Raw genomic sequence first — 19,505 nt, forward strand, 5'->3', positions numbered from 1 at the left:
AATGATAATGGAATATGTAGCCCCTGATAGATTATGGTAAAAAAAAAATCAAGAAAATAAGGTAAATTCCCTTCATTGTTGGCAATGGGCAATCTTTACAGGAACTTGTGAAGTACAGGAAATAGTCTCTACGAGGCTATAATGTCAGTCCTTTTAGTGATAATTCTCTGCAGTCACCTTTTGTAAGTTGGATTCTTTGTAAACTTGAAACATTAATGTCAAAGTGGGAATCATTCAGAGGAGCGGGGTGACTCCCTTGCTGGCCTGCTGTTTTTATGCAAGCTGCTCCCAACCTGTGGTGTGATTCAAGAAAAAAATAAATTACACAGGAAAATGCTGCACCCACAAAATTGCAAGCCATTATTTGATTAATATTCCATCTTTAAAAGTGGGATTGTTTGGTAAGATTAATCTCTCTCTTAATGAGTAAAGCCAGTCAGCTGAGCAATGAAAACATTCTTCCTGCCCTACTAAACCTTGCCTGCCATATTGTTTGGTCAGAAATGCAGTGATTTCCCACCCACATCTCTTTAAAATTAAAAAATTCCTCATGTACCAGTTATTAATTCTGCCTCTGTTTTCCGTTGCTTAAATGTGTGTCTTCTGTTTTGCTTTAGGCATTTCAGTAGCTACCTGGAGATGCTTGTAAGAGATATTTTGGTGCCTAATCTGCTGTGGCATGCTGGGAGGACAGCAGCAGCAATCCGCACGACTGCTGTATCCTGTCTGTGGGCTCTGCTGCATAGCAAGATGATTACACTGGAACAGGTAAATCCCAGAAGGTCAAAGATTCAAAAACAAGCCATCTCAAAACCAGACAAATATTAAATAATCTTGTCGGGGAAAGGGGTAGACAAGCCAGCTATTAATTTCACAAAGTTAGCATTGCATTAATTTCAAATGTGCTAACATTTTTGGAGCCTTACTCAGGTTTTAAGTCGTGAAATCCAAGTAGAAAAGAGCAGATAATGATTCCAGTGGAGCTTGTCTGTCAGATTTTCCTCCACATTCCTTCATTCTTCAATGATTGTCTCATTCATTATCAACCATATGTGCTTGTTGTCTTTTCCTATTGTTTTTTCCCCCCCTCTCTCGCTCTCTTCCCCTCCACTCCTCTGAAACAGCTTGTGTCTTTTTAGTTTTTTTCCACCTTTCCCCTCTGTCTTACTAACAATGACTTGACAATTCAAAAAGTCAAGCAAAGTCAAAACAAAAGGTCGGGCCAAACCTTTGACCATTGCACTAAAATAGTAAGTAAAAGATGATCAATTTTTCTGTTATCGTTCACACCTGAGTAAGAGGCAGGTTTTTCTTAGGGCATTACTTGAGGTTTTGAAACGAAACGTGTTTTTACACCTGCCTGTAATCCCAATGAAGGGAGGAGAATGCAGCAGTCCCCTTTTATGTGAAAGTCACCATAGTCCCAGAGGCTGCTCTCTCATTAGAGAGAGACGACTGGTGGTGAGTTTAACCTGAGGGTCATCTCACCTCAGGCAAGGGACGAGGTTGAAAAGGCGGGCGGGCTTTCTTGGATGACCTCAGCCGGTATGGGAATTGAGCCCATGATGTTGGCGTTACTCTGCATCACAAACCGGACATCCAGCCAACTGAGCTAAGTGAGTACGTTACTTACACAGTCAAAATTGTTGAATTCAGAAGGTTTTGCCTCATGAGGAAGACCTTTTCTAACTGATTTGTGACCAAGATTGAGCTCAGTGGGCTTTCTGGGCAATGACCTCACTGTTGCCTTTATCAGGCACAAACTCCTTTCCGTTTCAGTCTCTTCAAACCCTTAACAGCTGAATCGAAACCATGTTTAATGCTCCACGTCTATATCTTGAAGTTCACCTCTTTGCACATAAGCATGTAATTATTTACTGTCTCAGCAGTTAGTAATAAAACTGCATCTGATGTTAAGTGCATCCATTAAAGGACTGGGCACGTAAAAGCTTTGTACATTGGCATTCAAAGAACTTAATTTCAAGACACCAGAGTTGAATTCTTGCATTTTCTTTACCCCCATCCAATTCGCATAGTCATTTAAGGCACAGGAGGAGACAATTTGGCCCATTGAATCCATGCCGGCTCTCTGTAAGGTAGTTCAGTCAGTATCATTCCCCCGCTCTATCCCTGTAGATCTGCAAGTGCTGGCACATTTATTCCTTATGCAAAGACATTGATATTACAAACCTGTGTGGGCAGATTTGCCTGCCCACTCAAAGTGCGCTGTGCTCTGTGCAAGCTCAGGCGCATTGGGACTTCCTTTTCTGGATCATTCCACGGGCATCTCTGCCACAGAGCCTGTGCTAGCAAAATGGACAGGAACTGTAATTCTCCCTCAAGCCTGCAGATGAAGTCAGGCCTCCAGGAGGCGAAGGATCAGCAAGTACATCCCAATTAAATGTGAACATACAAAAAGAAATCCTACCTCTCCTGTCTTTGGTTTGCCTTAAGGATCCCTACAGGCCCTCCATTCATCAAGCAGTCCAGGGACAAGCCACAGTGTCATATCTCACCCCCAACACTGCACCTCAGTTTCATTCCTACAGTTGGTCTGTGCCTACTGAAAGAAGGCCCAGTTTCATCCCATCAGGAAAGCCCTGGAAATTCCTGGGTGATATAAAAGTGGTGAAGGCCCTTTTCCCTGGGAAAATGGGAATTACCCAGGATCAAGGGCCAGGAAAGCAGGCATTCAGAGTTGGGTGCTGTAATATCTGAACACTCGAATTGTGACACAGAAAACCCTTTATGTTCCTAACCAAACACTTCAACTAGAAATGCTCATCCAAAACAGTGTCTCCTTGTTGCCATCCTTCTTTGCTTAAAGTTTGGGCAGCTGGCGCTTTGCTGAGCTGCACCTAAATAATGATTTTTGAACGTGGATCAAACCATGTGGCATAAGAGAAAAATTCCCGGTGCAGACTGCATTTTAATGTGGGCCGGTTTCAGACCCTCAAACCACTTCAGTAGAAATTGGTTAAATTCCTGGCATAAGCTCAGGGTTCACTATTGGAGAAATAACATTACATGAAAGCCATTTGATTACTAGTTCAACATCTGATGGAAGTGTGGATTGAATATAATTTGTATATTAATTTCTGCTGCATGTATGTCCTGAAAAAAATACCTTGCTTTCAAACAAATGCACAATTTTACAACCTAGAGAAACAGCTTCGATGTTTCTGCTTGTTGCTTTCATGTCACCAAGTAATTGGCTCATCAGTCTTACACAATGGAAAATAAAGCAGAATAAAATCCTACTGATTTACACAGATGGTGTATAGTGACCTTAATAGTGGCATGCAAGAGAACACAGCAGCAATTAAATGCTGATTTAAAAACACATCTGTATCATAACGTATAAAGTAGTAACTATAGCAATGTATGCAAATGTCAAATTATAACTTGTTTCAATCTGTTGTGTGTGAAGTGTTATCCTGGTATAACATATTCTTCAGTAGCATGTTTCAAAGTATTTGGAGACGATATGTAGCTAATAACGTACAGGATAGTTATGGATGAGGAAGGCCATTTAACCCATCTGAGCAGATCCAGCTGAAAGACCCTGGAGTTCCACTTTTACATCCAGCTGTTTCCACATTAATTACAATCTTTTTGCCTCCATTATCCTACTTGGAAGACCATTTTTTGTGTTGATTACATTGTGTGCTAAGTATCCTGAAATAAGTCCTAAAGTTGACTTTAACAACTTTGAACTTGTGTCAGTATCATTTTGAAGTACAATGCTGAATTCAGCCGTTTACTATCTTGCATACTTCATGGCCATTCTCTTCCTATACCTGTCTGACTGAGATTATATATATTTGAAGAATTGCAATTGGTGAACCCCATTTTAAACATTTATACCTATGTCTTCAAAATATTATTAAGTATCACAAAACGATACAGCACTTTAGAATGCCATTCAGCCCATTGTGCCTGTGCCAGCTCTAAGATGTTAGTCCCACTTCTCTGCTCTTCTCCATAGCCTTGCAATTTTTCCTTATTAATACTTAACCAATATCCTTTTATAAATTGAATTTGAATTTAATTTGCTTCCCCTGCTTTTTCAGGCAGTGTTCAGATCATTGCAATTTGCTGGGTAATTTTATTTTCCTCATGTCCCATCTGGTTTTTTTGCTAATCAACTTAAATCTGTGTCCCTTCTAACCTGACCCTTCTATTACTGGAAACAGAGTAAAAAAAACAGAGAAACTATCAAGACCATTCATGATTTTGAACAACTCTAATGAAATCTCACCTTTAATGTCTCAGCTCTAATTTACATTGATCAGAAATTCCTACCAATGCAGCTACTGAATGTTGTCATGTCTGACTGAGGAGAAAGGTCAGTGAACCAGGATTTCAGAATTTGGCTTTCTTCTGAAAAGAGGTTAGAGCTCTGCAGAGGTGTGAGGTTAAATGAAAGAGCTGCAGTTTATTTTCCAATGTTGCATATTTTTGATGCAGCAAAGTTGCAACAAATAATGTATGATTGCATTTGGACTCAGACTGGGCAGAGCAGAGAGGTTGAGCAAATCAGGAATCTAACACAAGAAATAGGAACAGGAGTAGACCATACAATCCCTTGAGCCTGCTCTGCCATTCAATAAGATCATGGCTGATCCTCAACCTCAATTCCACTTTCCTGTGCTATCCTCATGATCCCCTTTGTATCCAAAAGTCTATGGATCTTGGTCTTGAATATACTTAGCAGCTGAGCATTTACAGCCTTCTGGGGTAGAAAATTCCAAAGGTTCACTGTCCTCAGAGTGAAGAAAATTCTATTCATTTCAGTCCAATATGGCCTTTCCCTTATCCTGAGACTGTACCCCCTAACTCTAGACCATCCAGCAAGAGGAAACAACTTCTCAGCATCTAACGTGTCAAACCCTCTCAGAATCTTGCATGTTTCATTGAGATCATCTCTTGTTCTTTTTGAACTCCAGAGGATATAGGCCCATCTCTCCTTATAGGACAGCTCTCTCATTCCAGAAATTGCTGTACAGGAAAGTAAATAAACTCGTAGAAAAGATTACAAACAGATTGCCATAAATTTCTATTAAGCCTAAAGAGTCAGAAAATTTTTTTTTAAAAGATATGCTGGGTTGTGAATTTTTAAAACTAGATTGGGTTTTAGTTGTGGTTGGCATGGGTCAGTTAGTGACATTGAGGGGAACTCTACCATGTCACAATATTCAATTCACCTGGGCCAGAGCCTTTGGCGTTATAAATCATTGCAGTTTGTTTCACTTGTAGTTTTGACGATTGTATGAGAAGTCAGGCTGGCAGCAGTTTCAAGTTTCTTGTAATTGTTCAATAGGCTCTTGGAGTATATGAAGACTTGATGCCAAAAGTGGTTGCAGCATTGGATGAAGATTCAAAAATGACTCGATTACTGGCCTGTCAGATTGTCAGTGCTATTTTAAAAGTTTGTGGGAATCAGTTGGATCCTGACAAGCTTAATAAATTGTATCCAGGTAATGTATATGTTGGGATAATTTCTTTTGAGGTGCAGTAGTACCATTGCCATAGGTGTTTTCTTCCCCTGTAGCTTTCATTAATGCTTGCAGTTGCACGTATTCCATTAATCCTACACTTTGAGAAGTTTCTCACTAATTGTTTGAAATCTCTTTGGCCATAAGAACTACTCGTGGAGATAGAGAAGTTAATTTGAAATGGTGTAGATGCAAGTACTTTCTGGCATTTATTGAATCCAACGAACCTTTCTTTTGGGCATATGTTTCGTTTGATCTTAGCATCAGATTCCTGGATATTACTGCTGAATATCTTAGAAATATTCTATTTGATTAGTTTTTAATTATTCGTGCAGATACTATGGCACCACTAATAAGCATTTCCTTTTTCTTTATATTAGAACTTCTAAAACGCCTGGATGATGGTTTGGATGAAGTGCGTATAGCAGCTGCCAAAGCTTTAAGTGTTTGGTTCCAATGTGTTGGAATTGATTATGACCAGCTGCTGTTCAAGAGCCACCTTGAATTCCTGTACCGCGGGCTTTTGGTTCATCTGGATGATCCAGACAACAACATCCAAAAACAACTATTTGGTAAGAATGATGATTACATTTCCATGATGTTCTAAATTCCATTCTTTGCTGATTTATTTGTTGCTGTGCAGTACGTGGACAGTTTAAATCGCACAGACAAATAGAACAAGGGTAATCTCAAAGGAGCAGTAGACCTCACCGTTAAAAATCACATCCAGTCCTACAGTAATAGTTCTGTGGTACTTAGCATTTATTTATAGCAGGGGTGGCCAAACGTTTTGAACATTAGAGCCACATATGATAATCTTCACACGCTCGAGAGCCGCATGACACGGGCAACCTTTACAGACATGTTTTTATTCCTATTCTTGCACACACTTTTGTGAGGAAAGCCTTATAAACTACTATAATAGTAATATCCCTTAAGTAAGATTAAACTTGCAGTTATCAGGGCTAATCACTGCTAGAAACGGACAAAACAAATCTGCTTCACCGACTCACGTCAAAGTTAGCTCACTGCTTAATTGGCTTTGGCAGCCTTGCTCTTCCAATGTGGAAAATCAGTCCAGAAGTTTTCCAAAAAAAAGGACTGATTATAATTAGGGGTGGGGAGGGGAAAAGTTGTAACCTCCTAATGAGCAACAAATTTGAGCACCTATGACCCAACACAGTAGATCCTTACATTCCTCTGTACTGTATCAAATTGTCTCCTCCCTTTTCCGGATGGAAGCTGCAAGTCAGAAGGTCAGCAGCGAGAAGGTGGGTTAGGGAGCCAGGGAGGCCACTCCATAATCGTACTGATCTCACAGCCCTACGACAGTCTGGCAGGAAACCACTCCCAGTGCGCTCTAGTTCTCTCCCATGAAGCTGTTTGTGGCCATTTTTGAACAGCCAATGTTTCCTCATAACTTAACCGTCCTAGGTTTAGAAATTAGCCTTATACTCGTTTTTTTTTTCTGGCCACGCTCAAAAAACTCAGGGCAGGACTTACAAAAACGGCAGGGTTGTAAATCGAGTGGTAGCCTACCAGCCACTGTTTAAAAGAACTTCATGGGCTCACAAGCCGTGGTTTGGCCACCCCTGATTTATAGTCTAATGTATACTTCATAAAAGCAATTACAAATTGCCCCTTCCTGCTCACCATGGCTTCCAAAGACACTGACACAAAATCCCATTAGAAACATGAGAGTAATGAGAATACTAATGTTGCATTGCGAGCTTCAATATGAGGGAGGAAGAAAGCCCGAAGGAAAATGAAGGTGCATGAAAAATAAAAGAGAAACATTTGAAAGGTTGTTAGATCAAAGCTATTTTGAAACAAAAGGTGATGGGAGAAAGGATCAAAGAAGTTCTCATGATCCAGAAAAACGTTTCCCTAACATGAAGGGCCATGCAAATTTTTTCAGTGGACTCTAAGAAATGGTATTAATTGCACATGTTTCTTGCTCCGTTTTCAAATTATTCATTCATGGGATGTGGTTGTCACTGGCTAGGCCAGCATTTAATGCCTATCCCTCATTGCCTTTAAGAAGGGGGTGATGAACTGCTGCCTTGAACCGCTGAAGTCCATTTGGTACAGGTACACCCACAGTGCAGTTAGAAAGGGAGTTCCAGGATTTTGACCCAGTGACAGTGAAGGAATGGCTATATAGTTCCAAGTCAGGATGGTGTGTTATTTGGTGGGGAGCTTGCAGGTGGTGGTGTTCACATGCATCTGCTGCCCTTGTCCTTCTCGATCATGGAGGTCACGGGTTTGGAAGGTGCTGTTAAAGGAGGCTTGATGAGTTGCTGCAGCGCTAACGATCTACCATCAAACTTGTAGATGGTACACGCTGCTGCCACTGTACATTGGTGATGCAGGGAGTGAATGTTTAAGGTGGTGGATGGGGTGCGATTCAACTGGGCTGCTTTGTCCTGGAGGATGTTGAGCTTCTTGAGCGTTGTTGGAGCTGCGCTCATTCAGACAAGTGGAGAGTATCCCATCACACTCCTGTCTTGTGCCTTGTAGATGGTGACGGGCTTTAGGGAGTCAGGAGGTGGGTTACTCGCCACAGAGTTCCTAGCCTCTGACCGCTCTTGTAGCCACAGCATTTTTATGGCTGGTTCGGTTCAGATCAGTTTCTGGTCATTGGTAACCCCCAGGATGCTAACAGTGGGGGATTCAGCGATGGTAATGTCATTGAATGTCAAGGGATGATGGTTAGATTCTCTCTTGTTGGAGATGGTCATGCCTAGCAATCGTGTGGCGCGAATGTTACTTGCCACTTATCAGCCCAAGCCTATGTTTTGTCCAGGCTTTGCTGTATATGGACGCTGACTGCTTCAGTATCTGAGGAGCTGCATACATTGCTGAACATTGTGTGATCATCAGCGAACATCCCCATTTCTGACCTTATGATGGAAGGAAGATGAAGCAGCTGAAGATGGTTGGGCCTAGGACACTACCCTGAGGAACTCCTGCAGTGATGTCCTGGAACTGAGATGATTGACCAATAACAACCACAACGATCTTCCTTTGTGCTAGGTCTGACTCCAAACAATGGAGAGCCTTTCCCCTGATCCCCATTGACTCCAGTTTTGCTCCTTGATGCCGCACTAAGTCAAATGCTGCCTTGGTGTCAAGGGCAGTCACTCTCACCTCACCTCGGGAGTTCAGCTCTTTTGTCCATGTTTGGATCAAGGCTGTAATGAGGTCAAGAGCTGAGTGGCCCTGGTAGAACCCATACTGAGTGTCAGTTAGCAGCTTGTTTCTGAGTAAGAGCCACTTGATAGCACTGTCGTGACACCTTCTATCACTTTGCTTATGATCAAGAATAGACTGACGGGGTGGTAATTGGCTGGGTGGGATTTTTCCGGCTTTTTTTGGACAAGACATATCTCTGCAATTTTCCACATTGCTGGGTAGATGCCAGTGTTGTAACTGTACTGGAACAGCTTGGCTAGCAGTGCAGCTAGTCCTGGAGCACAAGTCTTCCATACTATTGCCAGGATGCTGTTGGACCCATAGCCTTTGCAGTATCCAGTGCCCTCAATCGTTTCTTGATATCACGTGTGGTGAATCGAATTAGCTGAAGACTGGTATCTGTGATGTTGAGGACCTCAGGAGGAGGCAGAGATGGATCATCCACTTGGCACTTGTGCAGGAATATGCAGTTCAGGCTACAATCAGATCAGCCATGATTTTATTGAATGGCGGATTGGCTCGAAGGGCCAAGTGGCCTACTTCTAATTCGTATGTATGTTCACTTCTGGCTCAAGATGGTTGCAAATGCTTCAGCCTTCTCTTTTGCACTGATGTGCTAGGCTCACCTGCCATTGAGTTGGGGATGTTCATAGAGCCTTGTCTATCGCATGCTGCTTCTGCTGTTTGGCAGGCAAGTAGTCCTGAGTTGTAGCTTCACCAGGCTGATGCTTCATTTTTAGGTATGCTTGTGGCTACTCCTGGCATGCCCTCCTGCACCCTTCATTGATTCAGGGTTGATCCCCCGGCTTGATGGTAATGGTAGAGTGGAGGATATGCTGGGCCATGAGGTTACAGATTATGGTTCTGCCGCTGCTGATGGCCCACGGCGCCTCATGTATGCCCAATTTTGAGTTGCTAGATGTGTTCAAAATCTATCCCATTTAGCACGGTGGTAGCACTGCACAACACAATGGAGGGTATCCTCAATGTGAAGACAGGTCTTCATGACTGGGCGATGGTCACTCCTACCAATACTGTCATGGACAGATGTGTCAACAACAGGTAGATTGGTGAGGCCAACAACAAGCAGGTTTTCCCCTCTTGTTGGTCCCCTCACCAGCTCCTGAGCCTAGCAGCTAAGTCCTTTAGGATTCAGCCAGTGGTGCTCCACCGAGCCTCTGTTGGTGATGGACATTGAAGACCCCCATCCAGAGCACATTCTGCACTCTTGCCACCCCTCAGTGCTTCCTCCAAGTGGTGTTCAGCATGGAAGAGTACGGATTCATCAGCTGAGGGGGTGGCGGTAGTAGTTGATAATCAGCAGCAAGTTTCCTTGCCAATGTTTGACTTGATGCCATGAGACTTCATGGGCCCCTGGAGTTGATGTTGAGGACTCCCAAGGCAGCTCCCTCCAGTCTGTATATGACTATGTTGGTGGGACAGGACATACCCAGGTATGATGATGCTGGTGTCTGGGGCATTGTCTTGTGAGGTATGATTTGGTGAGTATGATAATGTCAGGCTGTTGCTTTTCACTAACCTGTGGGACATCACTCACAATTTTGGCACCAGCCCCCAGATGTTAATGAGGAGGACTTTGCCGGTTCGACAGGGTTGGGTTTGGCATCGTCTTTTCCAGTACTTTGTCAAAGCTGGGTGGTCTGTCTGATTTCATTCTTTTTTATAGGCTTTATAGTGCTTTGATACAACTTAAGAGTCAACTACATTGCTGTGGGTCTGCAGTCACATTGGCCAGACCAGGCAAGGACGGCACATTTCCTTCCCTAAAGAACACTAGCAAACCAGAAGTGTTTTGACGACAATCATTTCGTGGTCACCATTAGACGAGCTTTTAATTCCTAGATTTATTAATTGAATTTAAACTCCACCAGCTGTAGTGGTGGGATTTGAACCTGTTCCCCCAGAGCATTAGCTGGGCCTCTGAGTCCAGTGACATTATCACTATGCCACAGCCTTAACGTACTGGCTGGTTTGGCCAGGGACATTTTGAACCCTACATTCTTGGGCTCTCGTTAATCTCTCCTTACCTCTGCGCAACTTGTTTCCGCATCCTTAAGTACAGCCACAGCGAGCTACTAAGAATTTCTGGTACAGAATGTTTCTGTTAGACTGAAGACAGCACCCTGTCCTTGAGTTTTAGACCTGACAAAGGTTCATTCAATTCTCTTGCTTTTTTGTTTTTCTTCTCTGCTGAAGCTTTTGGATTGGGATACATTGTGACAAACATCACATTGTTGTCAGGATTTTCTGGGCATTTTATGTCAGTGTCATTTGTAACATATTAATTTAAGGGGCTGAAGTGAGCCTATTAATAAATGGATGATGCTATGTGGGAGCCATGTAATATAAAACCTTTTTGGTAACATGCACTATTCCTTCTTAACTTTGCTTGTTCTAATGTCATTCCAGAATAAGAGACACCAGCATTGTGTGTTAAGGTTCATTTGTGTGGATAATTTTCCCAGCCTGAGTTGTGTTTAATAATTAACTCTTGAAGTTAATATGCAATATTTTAAGCCAAGTTGATATTGCAAGACAAGCAAAGTTTTGGGAAACCTACCTTCTGTTGCCAAATAATACATGTTCACACCATAAGTTGGGCTGTTCTAATGAACCTGATTTAGAAACACTCTGTGGTGCACCATAGCTTGCATGTTGAAATTAGACTTTTATAAGTAGTAATAACGTCAAAAAAGAAAAGTTTGCATTCGTGAATATATATGAATCTGATTCGGCTCAGAGCAACAAGATTACTTGTATTCCTTTTGAGAAAGGACATGTTGGGAACTGTTGTGTCCATGAACTGAACTGTCACCCTCATCATTTCATGCCTATTTTATCTGCTTCTTTATCACCCTCTGAGTGACTTCCTGCCCCTAGGAAGTACTTGGGTTTAGCTCTCTTGACAGCAGTTTAATCCCTTGTCAATTTATAAAGGTTCAGTGGGTATTCAGTAACATAGTTTCTTTTGACATAGAGGACTTTGTCTGGTTTCAGATTTTCTCTGACTCAGTGTTGAAACCCTAACGCAGAGTTTATTTCAGGACATTTTGTGCTATAATAGTTAACTTTTTTGATGCAGCTGATGAAAGCCCAAAATCAAGCATGAAAATAAGCTCCTATAGTGCACAATACCAAAGGCAGGACTGTGAATCATCGACCATAAAGTTAATTGCGTGAGCTGTACCCCAATAACCCCAATGTGTGTTATTTCGTCCCTTTGAGAAGGCATAGAGTGAGCCCCAGGTATTTCTTCTTTTTGGGGTGGGGGAGGACCTATGTGCTCACACTGTGTGGTGGCAAACCAAGTGTCATAATAGCATCAAGGGAGGCAGACTGACTGGTCCTGTGCCCTGGGGAGCGGGCTGATGGTCCGGGCCAGTGCCTTGGCGAGCGGGCTGAGGGTGTGGGGCTGTGCCCTGGGGAGCGGGCTGATGGTGTGGGCCCGTGCCCAGGGGAGCAGGCTGATGGTCCGGGCCTGTGCCCAGGGGAGCGGGCTGATGGTGTGGGCCTGTGCCCTGGGGAGCGGGCTGATGGTGTGGGCCTGTGCCCTGGGGAGCGGGCTGATGGTCTGGTCCTGTGCCCAGAGGAGCGGGCTGATGGTGTGGGCCTGTGCCCTGGGGAGCGGGCTGATGGTGTGGGCCTGTGCCCTGGGGAGCGGGCTGATGGTGTGGACCCATGCCCAGGGGAGCGGGCTGATGGTCTGGTCCTGTGCCCTGAGGAGCGGGCTGATGGCCGGGCCTGTGCCCTGGGGAGCGGGCTGATGGTCCAGGCCTGTGCCCAGGGGAGCGGGCTGATGGCCGGGCCTGTGCCCTGAGGAGCGGGCTGATGGTCCAGGCCTGTGCCCTGGGGAGCGGGCTGATGGTCCAGGCCTGTGCCCTGGGGAGCGGACTGATGGTCCAGGCCTGTGCCCAGGGGAGCGGGCTGATGGCCGGGCCTGTGCCCTGGGGAGCGGGCTGATGGTCCAGGCCTGTGACCTGGGGAGCGGGCTGATGGTCCGGGCCTGTGCCCTGGGGAGCGGGCTGATGGTCCGGGCCTGTGCCCAGGGGAGCGGGCTGAGGGTGTGGGGCTGTGCCCTGGGGAGCGGGCTGATGGTCCGGGCCTGTGCCCAGGGGAGCGGGCTGATGGTCCGGGCCTGTGCCCTGGGGAGCGGGCTGATGGTCCGGGCCTGTGCCCAGGGGAGCGGGCTGATGGTGTGGGGCTGTGCCCAGGGGAGCGGGCTGAGGGTGTGGGGCTGTGCCCTGGGGAGCGGGCTGAGGGTGTGGGGCTGTGCCCTGGGGAGCGGGCTGATGGTCCAGGCCTGGGCCCTGGGGAGCGGGCTGATGGTCTGGGGCTGTGCCCAGGGGAGCGGGCTGAGGGTGTGGGGCTGTGCCCAGGGGAGCGGGCTGATGGTCCGGGCCTGTGCCCAGGGGAGCGGGCTGAGGGTGTGGGGCTGTGCCCAGGGGAGTGGGCTGATGGTCCGGGCCTGTGCCCAGGGGAGCGGGCTGAGGGTGTGGGGCTGTGCCCAGGGGAGTGGGCTGATGGTCCGGGCCTGTGCCCTGGGGAGCGGGCTGATGGTGTGGGGCTGTGCCCAGGGGAGCGGGCTGATGGTCCGGGCCTGTGCCCTGAGGAGCGGGCTGATGGTCCGGGCCTGTGCCCTGAGGAGCGGGCTGATGGTCCGGGCCTGTGCCCTGAGGAGCGGGCTGATGGTCCGGGCCTGTGCCCTGAGGAGCGGGCTGATGGTCCGGGCCTGTGCCCTGAGGAGCGGGCTGATGGTCTGGGGCTGTGCCCAGGGGAGCGGGCTGATGGTCCGGGCCTGTGCACTGGGGAGCAGGCTGATGGTGTGGGGCTGTGCCCAGGGGAGCGGGCTGATGGTGTGGGCCTGTGCCCTGGGGAGCGGGCTGATGGTGTGGTCCTGTGCCCTGGGGAGCGGGCTGATGGTGTGGGCCTGTGCCCTGAGGAGCGGGCTGATGGTGTGGGCCTGTGCCCTGGGGAGCGGCTCGGCCCCCTCGGCCCGTGCTCGGGGGGAGCGACTCGGCCCCCTTGGCCTGTGCCCGGGGGGAGCGGCTCGGCCCAGATTTGTTTTCCTGCCCATGTGCAGTTGTTTGATCTCCATTAGTTTGGTGGTAGAAGGTACTGCATTGTCCCTGAGCTAGGAGGGAAATTGAACCACGATTCCTGCCCCAGCAATCTCTGGAAAATGCTCATCATTGGATGAAGCGAGGGAGCTTAGTATTGGTGACTCTGGTGAATCAATATTCTGCCAAATTTGGTGCCTAGACATGTACATGAAAAATGTCACTTGGGTGAGTGTGCCAGCAAAACCATTGTTGGCTTTAGGAGGGGAAGGGAGGACATTAGCAACTCCTCCAGAAACTTGTATTCTGTCCCCTCTGGCACTCTGCTCTTTGCTATAGTATTTAAAATTCTGGTGGCCGTTCAGATGCTGTACAAGGCCGTTCACCATAGCATGGTGCCATATAACAGAGCTCTGGTTGACGCCTCTGTGAAAAATGCGTTCGTTATAAATGTACTATATGTGCGGCATGGAGTGCATTTATATAAATAAAATACATAACTTGAGTGACTGTATTGGGCTTGATGATACTCAGTGTTGTATTTTTTCACATCGTACTCGTCCTGAGTCAAGTATCTTTAAATGAAAACTGATGAATCCATTGAAGCACCATTTCATAAAAAAAATACTGTGCTTTCACAATTGATATTTACACTTCGCTGAAATGTCTCCAAATGTATCCTTGTTCCAATAAAAATATAAAAGACATGAATGAAGGTTTTTAAAATATTTTTAATGCAGTACGGTTAGCTGTAACTTGGCTTTGCCAGGTTTCACTTAAGCAAACTGTAAAGCACAACCTTGGCCAAAGTGGTGTAAGTGAACAGCAGCAGTATTGACAGCAACTTTTGCTGGTAACTTGGGTTTCTCTTCCTTTATTTTTTTCAATTTAGTATTTTCATAACTCAATACAATGTGAATGTGCCATGTGTATGCATTCTGACATCACTGCATGCTTTACTAAATGTGTGTGTGTGTGTGTGTCTTGCTCTGAAATATGCTTCCATGTCTTCTAATACCTACATTGCATTGTGTTACCCGTGGGTGGCACAATAAGAAGGCTTAGGCTGTCTGGCACACAAATACATCGTTATCAGCTCATCTGAATTGTTCTAATTAATTTATTCATTATAAGCCTGCCAATTAAACCAAATTTTCTTGACGTAATGCTTTGCTCATGGAATTATGTTTTATTTACTTGTCTCTGATGTTGTCAAATAAGATTTGAAAAATTTTGAGTAACAAGTTCAGTTTTAATTTGATTTAAAACCTCCAAAGACATTTGATTTATTTTTTCCTTCCGTCCCCTGAATATTTGCCAGCTCCTCAGTCCTCTTGTTTTGAGCTCTTGCCAACAGTGAGTAGCAGTACTGTCAGGGAAATGGATAGTCTCTTTCTTCTTGGCTGTCTGCTGCCGACAACTCTGGGCATGTTCGAGCAAGGTTTCCATTGAATTTGAATGCGACTGGGTCAGTGTTTCATGAGCACTGTAGTCAAAGTGTTATCCTATATTACACTTGTGAAAGCAGATACACGCTAACACCAGTCTTTATTATGGTTAGCTGCTTGGAACAAGTCAAAACTTCTATAGCACTGCCAAGTGACCCAGCATGAAAAGGACCTAACATAGCAAGATTTATGGATTTTTGGATCCATTTTCAAGGGAGTGTGAAGTTTGAAGAAAACATGCTTTGAGAGCATACTCTTTGCTGCTGTCTTTTAACTGATGTATATATGCTTTCCATAATTCCATTTTTAAGAGCAGTCAATGCTAATATTAGCAGTGCAGTCTTGGTTGCAGTTTTTGCCTTTCCTTATTTGCTCCCTCCAATCTCAACGTCGCCCCTCAGACTGGAAGCAAATAGTTAGCTCCTTGATAGCTTCTGATTCTCACACTGGTTTGACGATTGATGATAAGACTCATTGACTGGAATAGGGGAAGAATTGCTTCCACGTGCTCATGGGTCAATTAGTGTGTTAGCTAAAATCACACACAAATCAGAATTTCATTCAGTTCCAGCGTTTTTGTTGCAAGAAATCAACTTCTAGATTGTAATTTTGTGCCTTCCATCAATTCATTAAGATATAATGTGGTTGACTGCTGTGCAAAATGTCACCAATTACAGGAGTAGACTACATAGAGTGGAAGAGAGGTGTTGTGGGGAAGGGGACAAACTGTCCCAGTAAGTGAATAATCAAATTAGAAAGGAAATCACTCAGCTTCAACTCAGTAAGTGGTGGGTTCTTTCTATTTTCCAGGCTGATGTTTGACAGAAAACTGTGCAGCCAAGTGATATGTGAACAATATTCACGCCTACAACTCTGGTTAAAGGCAGGTTGTGAGGCTGTCATAGATTAAGTGTACTGAGTTTCTAAGCTTTCCTTTTTACTTTTGTTTCAAATAAGTTGCAGAAGGGACCTGGAGAATTCAGTTTTGCCATACTGAGAATTTGCACTATCTGTAAGAATACAGGTAGCTCCAGTGCCATCTAGTGGAAAACTTTGTAATACTGTCACGTACTTTGAAATTGGCTGTTCACAAATGGTGCCATTTTTTAATTCTTTCATAGGATGTGTCACTGGCAAGACCAGCATTGTTGCCCAACCCTAATTGCCCTCAAGTTACTTGCGGGCATTGTGAAGCTCCGAGCTGTTTACCTGTATAATAAACTTGACCTGTTCTTTCTTTTCCAGCCCCTCCCTTCAGCAAAAATGCCTGCTTGGAAAGCTGACCTTTCTTGAGATCCAAGTTGGTCATTTTCCTGCCTTGTCTTTTCTGTTGCAGATTTTTAGATCAATTAATTACTGTTTTACTACAGAAACCAGGTGGTTTTAAAAAAAGACTTATCATTGCAATGCCATCCCTGTAGAAATAGGACTTCATTATCCACTGATGTTAATCCAAATGCGAGATCAACACAATTTCAGCAATTCACAATTAGTGGGAATTGTTTGGCTGTTGTTAATTTGAAACAGGATGGCTTATAATTGATTGCATTAAAGATGTTTAAACTGGTTATATGTACAAATAGAGGCTAAAATGGAACTGGTTCTCATTATCATTTACCAATGGCATTCAACTAGTCAATATTGGTTGTACTTGGTTAAAATGTGTATTTTGCCTACAGCCAGAGCTGAAGAATGGTTCTATTCTCAAAATGTTTCCAGTATAATCTACTGAAATGATGGAAAAATAAGGCGCCCCACTAAACAATCAATGGTGGGCATCAAAGATCCCACAAAACTATTCCGAAGAAGAGCAGGGAGCTTTCCCTGGTGTCCGGACCAGTACTTATCCCTCCATCAAAAATACAAAAACAGGTTATTTGGTTGTTATCATGTTGCTGTTTCTGGGAGCAAGTTGGGCCTATACCCATTGGAGTTCAGAAGAATGAGACTTGATCTTACTGAAACATATAAGATCCTGAGGGGACTTGATAGGGTAGATATGGGGAGGATGTTTCCACTTGTGGGATAGACTAGAACCAGGGGATACTGTTTAAGAATAAGAGATCTGCAGCTTAAGACATAGATAGGCAGAATTTTTTCTCTCAAAGGGTCGTCCGTATTTGGAACTCTCTTCTGCAGGAAGCAGTGGAGGCTGGGTCATTGAATTTATTCAAGGCAGAGTTACACAGATTTTTGATAGACAAAGGAATCAAGGGTTATGGGGGGCAGATAGCAAAGTGGAGCTGAGACCACAACAGTCATGATCTTATTGAATGGCAGAGCAGACCCGAAGTGCTGAATGGCCTACTCCTGCTCCTAATTTCTATGTTCAAAATGAAAGGCACTGCACTTTAAAAGCACTTCATTGACTGTAAAGCACATTGGCAAGTCCTGAGGTTGTGAAAAGTGCAGTATAAATGCATGTCTTTCTTTCTAAAGGCTGTTTGGGTGACTTCTCTCAGAGTGTCATTAATCTTTGGAATCCTGTACCCCAGAGAGCAGTGGAAGCCAGGTCATTGAATATATTCAAGCCTGAGTTAGATAGGTTTTTGATGGACAAGGGAGTCAAGGGGGATGGACGGGAAGGTGGAGTTGAGGCCACACTCCGATTAGCCATGGTCTTATCAAATCGCAGAGTAGGCTCGAGAAGCCAATGGCTTACTCCTGCTCCTAATTCTTGGTGTTCTTGTAACTTTTGGATAGACTTTGAGATGTTCAGGTATATATTTTTGTGTTAAAAATGCCTAAGGGTTGATTTTCCCCTTGTTTTCTCTCAACAGACGTTCTAAAAGTAGGAAGTTTTCTTTCTCCATCGCTGCTGACACAAGAGATTGAGGCTGTGAAACACAAACATCGCAGCCCTTATTACTGTGAACAGCTGCTGCAACATATTCAGGCACTCAACAGAGACGCCAGTTAAGTCTGGAGCCTGACGCTTCAGTTGGAGATATGATACAGATGCTGTGTAGATTCACAGATTCTACACAGAAAAATATGCACGTGGTATTTATAGAAAATGGATGAAAGGGGCAAAAGTTATACTTGAACATTGGTATTAAAATATCGACCATTAAATACAAAATACTGACAACGATAGATTGGAGTTGATGGGTATCCAAAGTTAGCTGAGAAACATTGGCCCATAATTCTTCATCGTGCTTAAATTCTCAGCCTTTTAAGAAAGGAAATTAAGAGGCCTCTAGAGGACATCTTGTATCAAATTGCTGGTGGCTCATAGAAATGCTATCCTAATCTCGAGGCAATTAGAAAGAGCAGTAAGTTTTTCAAACTCTGCTTTTCCATTGTATGAAATGGGGGTGTTTGAAAGAGCACCTGTGAAGCACAGGAAGGTACTGCTCTTACAGTTTCTGAATTGACATTGGAGCCTGGAGTATTGCAGTGGTGGAAAATGCCGGAAATACAGAGCAAGATAGTCAGCATTTTGTGAAGAAAAAAAAATGGTTTCAACCTTGTGTCCTAATGCATCCTTTCTCTTAAAGATATTAATTGGGCTGCTGTGTACATCCAACACTTTCAGATTTTATTTCCGATGCTCAGCGATTTCTGTTTTATCTCCCTATTACTAAACCTGATGCCTTATTGTTGGATGATGTATGTTAATGTATTCATTTTTCTTCTATATTTTTGTTCCCAGCAATTTTTTTAAAGAAGTTTTCTGTGCAGTGCTGTTCTATGATTGTAGTGTCTACATTTCTAGAATCATATTTTTATTTCCATTTTTTTCTATGAAATTAGATTTTATTCCGCCCGTGAAAATCAGTCACCGAACGCAGTATTTGTTCCCGAAAGGATTTTTTTCTCATTGTTTCTGCTTAGTAATTGAATATGCTTGCATTTGCTGCTGTATTTTTAGTTTGCAGTGTCAATATTATGTAAGATTTACATTTTTACATTGAATTTTATAATTTAAAATAACAATATCTTTAGAATATAGAAAAAAACCTTTAATTGAAGATTTCAACAAAGAGTTGAGTGTTTTGAGTATCTTTACAATAAAAATAAAACTACATTTGCTGTAGGCATTTTATACAATACATCTTGCATTGTTGAATAAGTAATTGATTTAGGGAAAGTCTTTGGGGCTAAGATTTAAGTGCATGGAGTAAAGACTGACATTGAAGGAATTATTCACCCAGTACAAAAATTGCAGCACAAGTTTGAAGTTTCCAATTGCCCATTTTGAGATGAAGCCTTGAGTGCATTTTGAATTTGTAGTTTCTTTGGGGGAGACTATCTTGGCAAGGAGGCTAAGTTTGGTGAGGGAA

The 19,505-nt window shown here is 44.0% G+C and overlaps 1 protein-coding gene across 2 annotated transcripts in view; it reads left to right on the forward strand.

Moving 5' to 3' along the window:
• The window catches only part of dnaaf5 (dynein axonemal assembly factor 5), a 103,483-nt gene extending 84,209 nt beyond the window's left edge, over positions 1 to 19,274 (forward strand). For both annotated transcript variants that reach the window (XM_078558885.1, XM_078558886.1), the window contains exons 10-13: positions 618 to 768; positions 5,324 to 5,480; positions 5,879 to 6,070; positions 18,000 to 19,274. In XM_078558885.1, the coding sequence (XP_078415011.1) occupies positions 618 to 768; positions 5,324 to 5,480; positions 5,879 to 6,070; positions 18,000 to 18,139 (640 nt within the window). In that variant the 3' untranslated portion in view covers positions 18,140 to 19,274. The remainder of the gene's footprint in view (positions 1 to 617; positions 769 to 5,323; positions 5,481 to 5,878; positions 6,071 to 17,999) is intronic.
• Positions 19,275 to 19,505: the final 231 nt, after the last annotated feature.

This window comes from Cetorhinus maximus, chromosome 15 (assembly GCF_964194155.1).
Source record: "Cetorhinus maximus chromosome 15, sCetMax3.hap1.1, whole genome shotgun sequence".
NCBI lineage: Eukaryota > Metazoa > Chordata > Chondrichthyes > Lamniformes > Cetorhinidae > Cetorhinus > Cetorhinus maximus.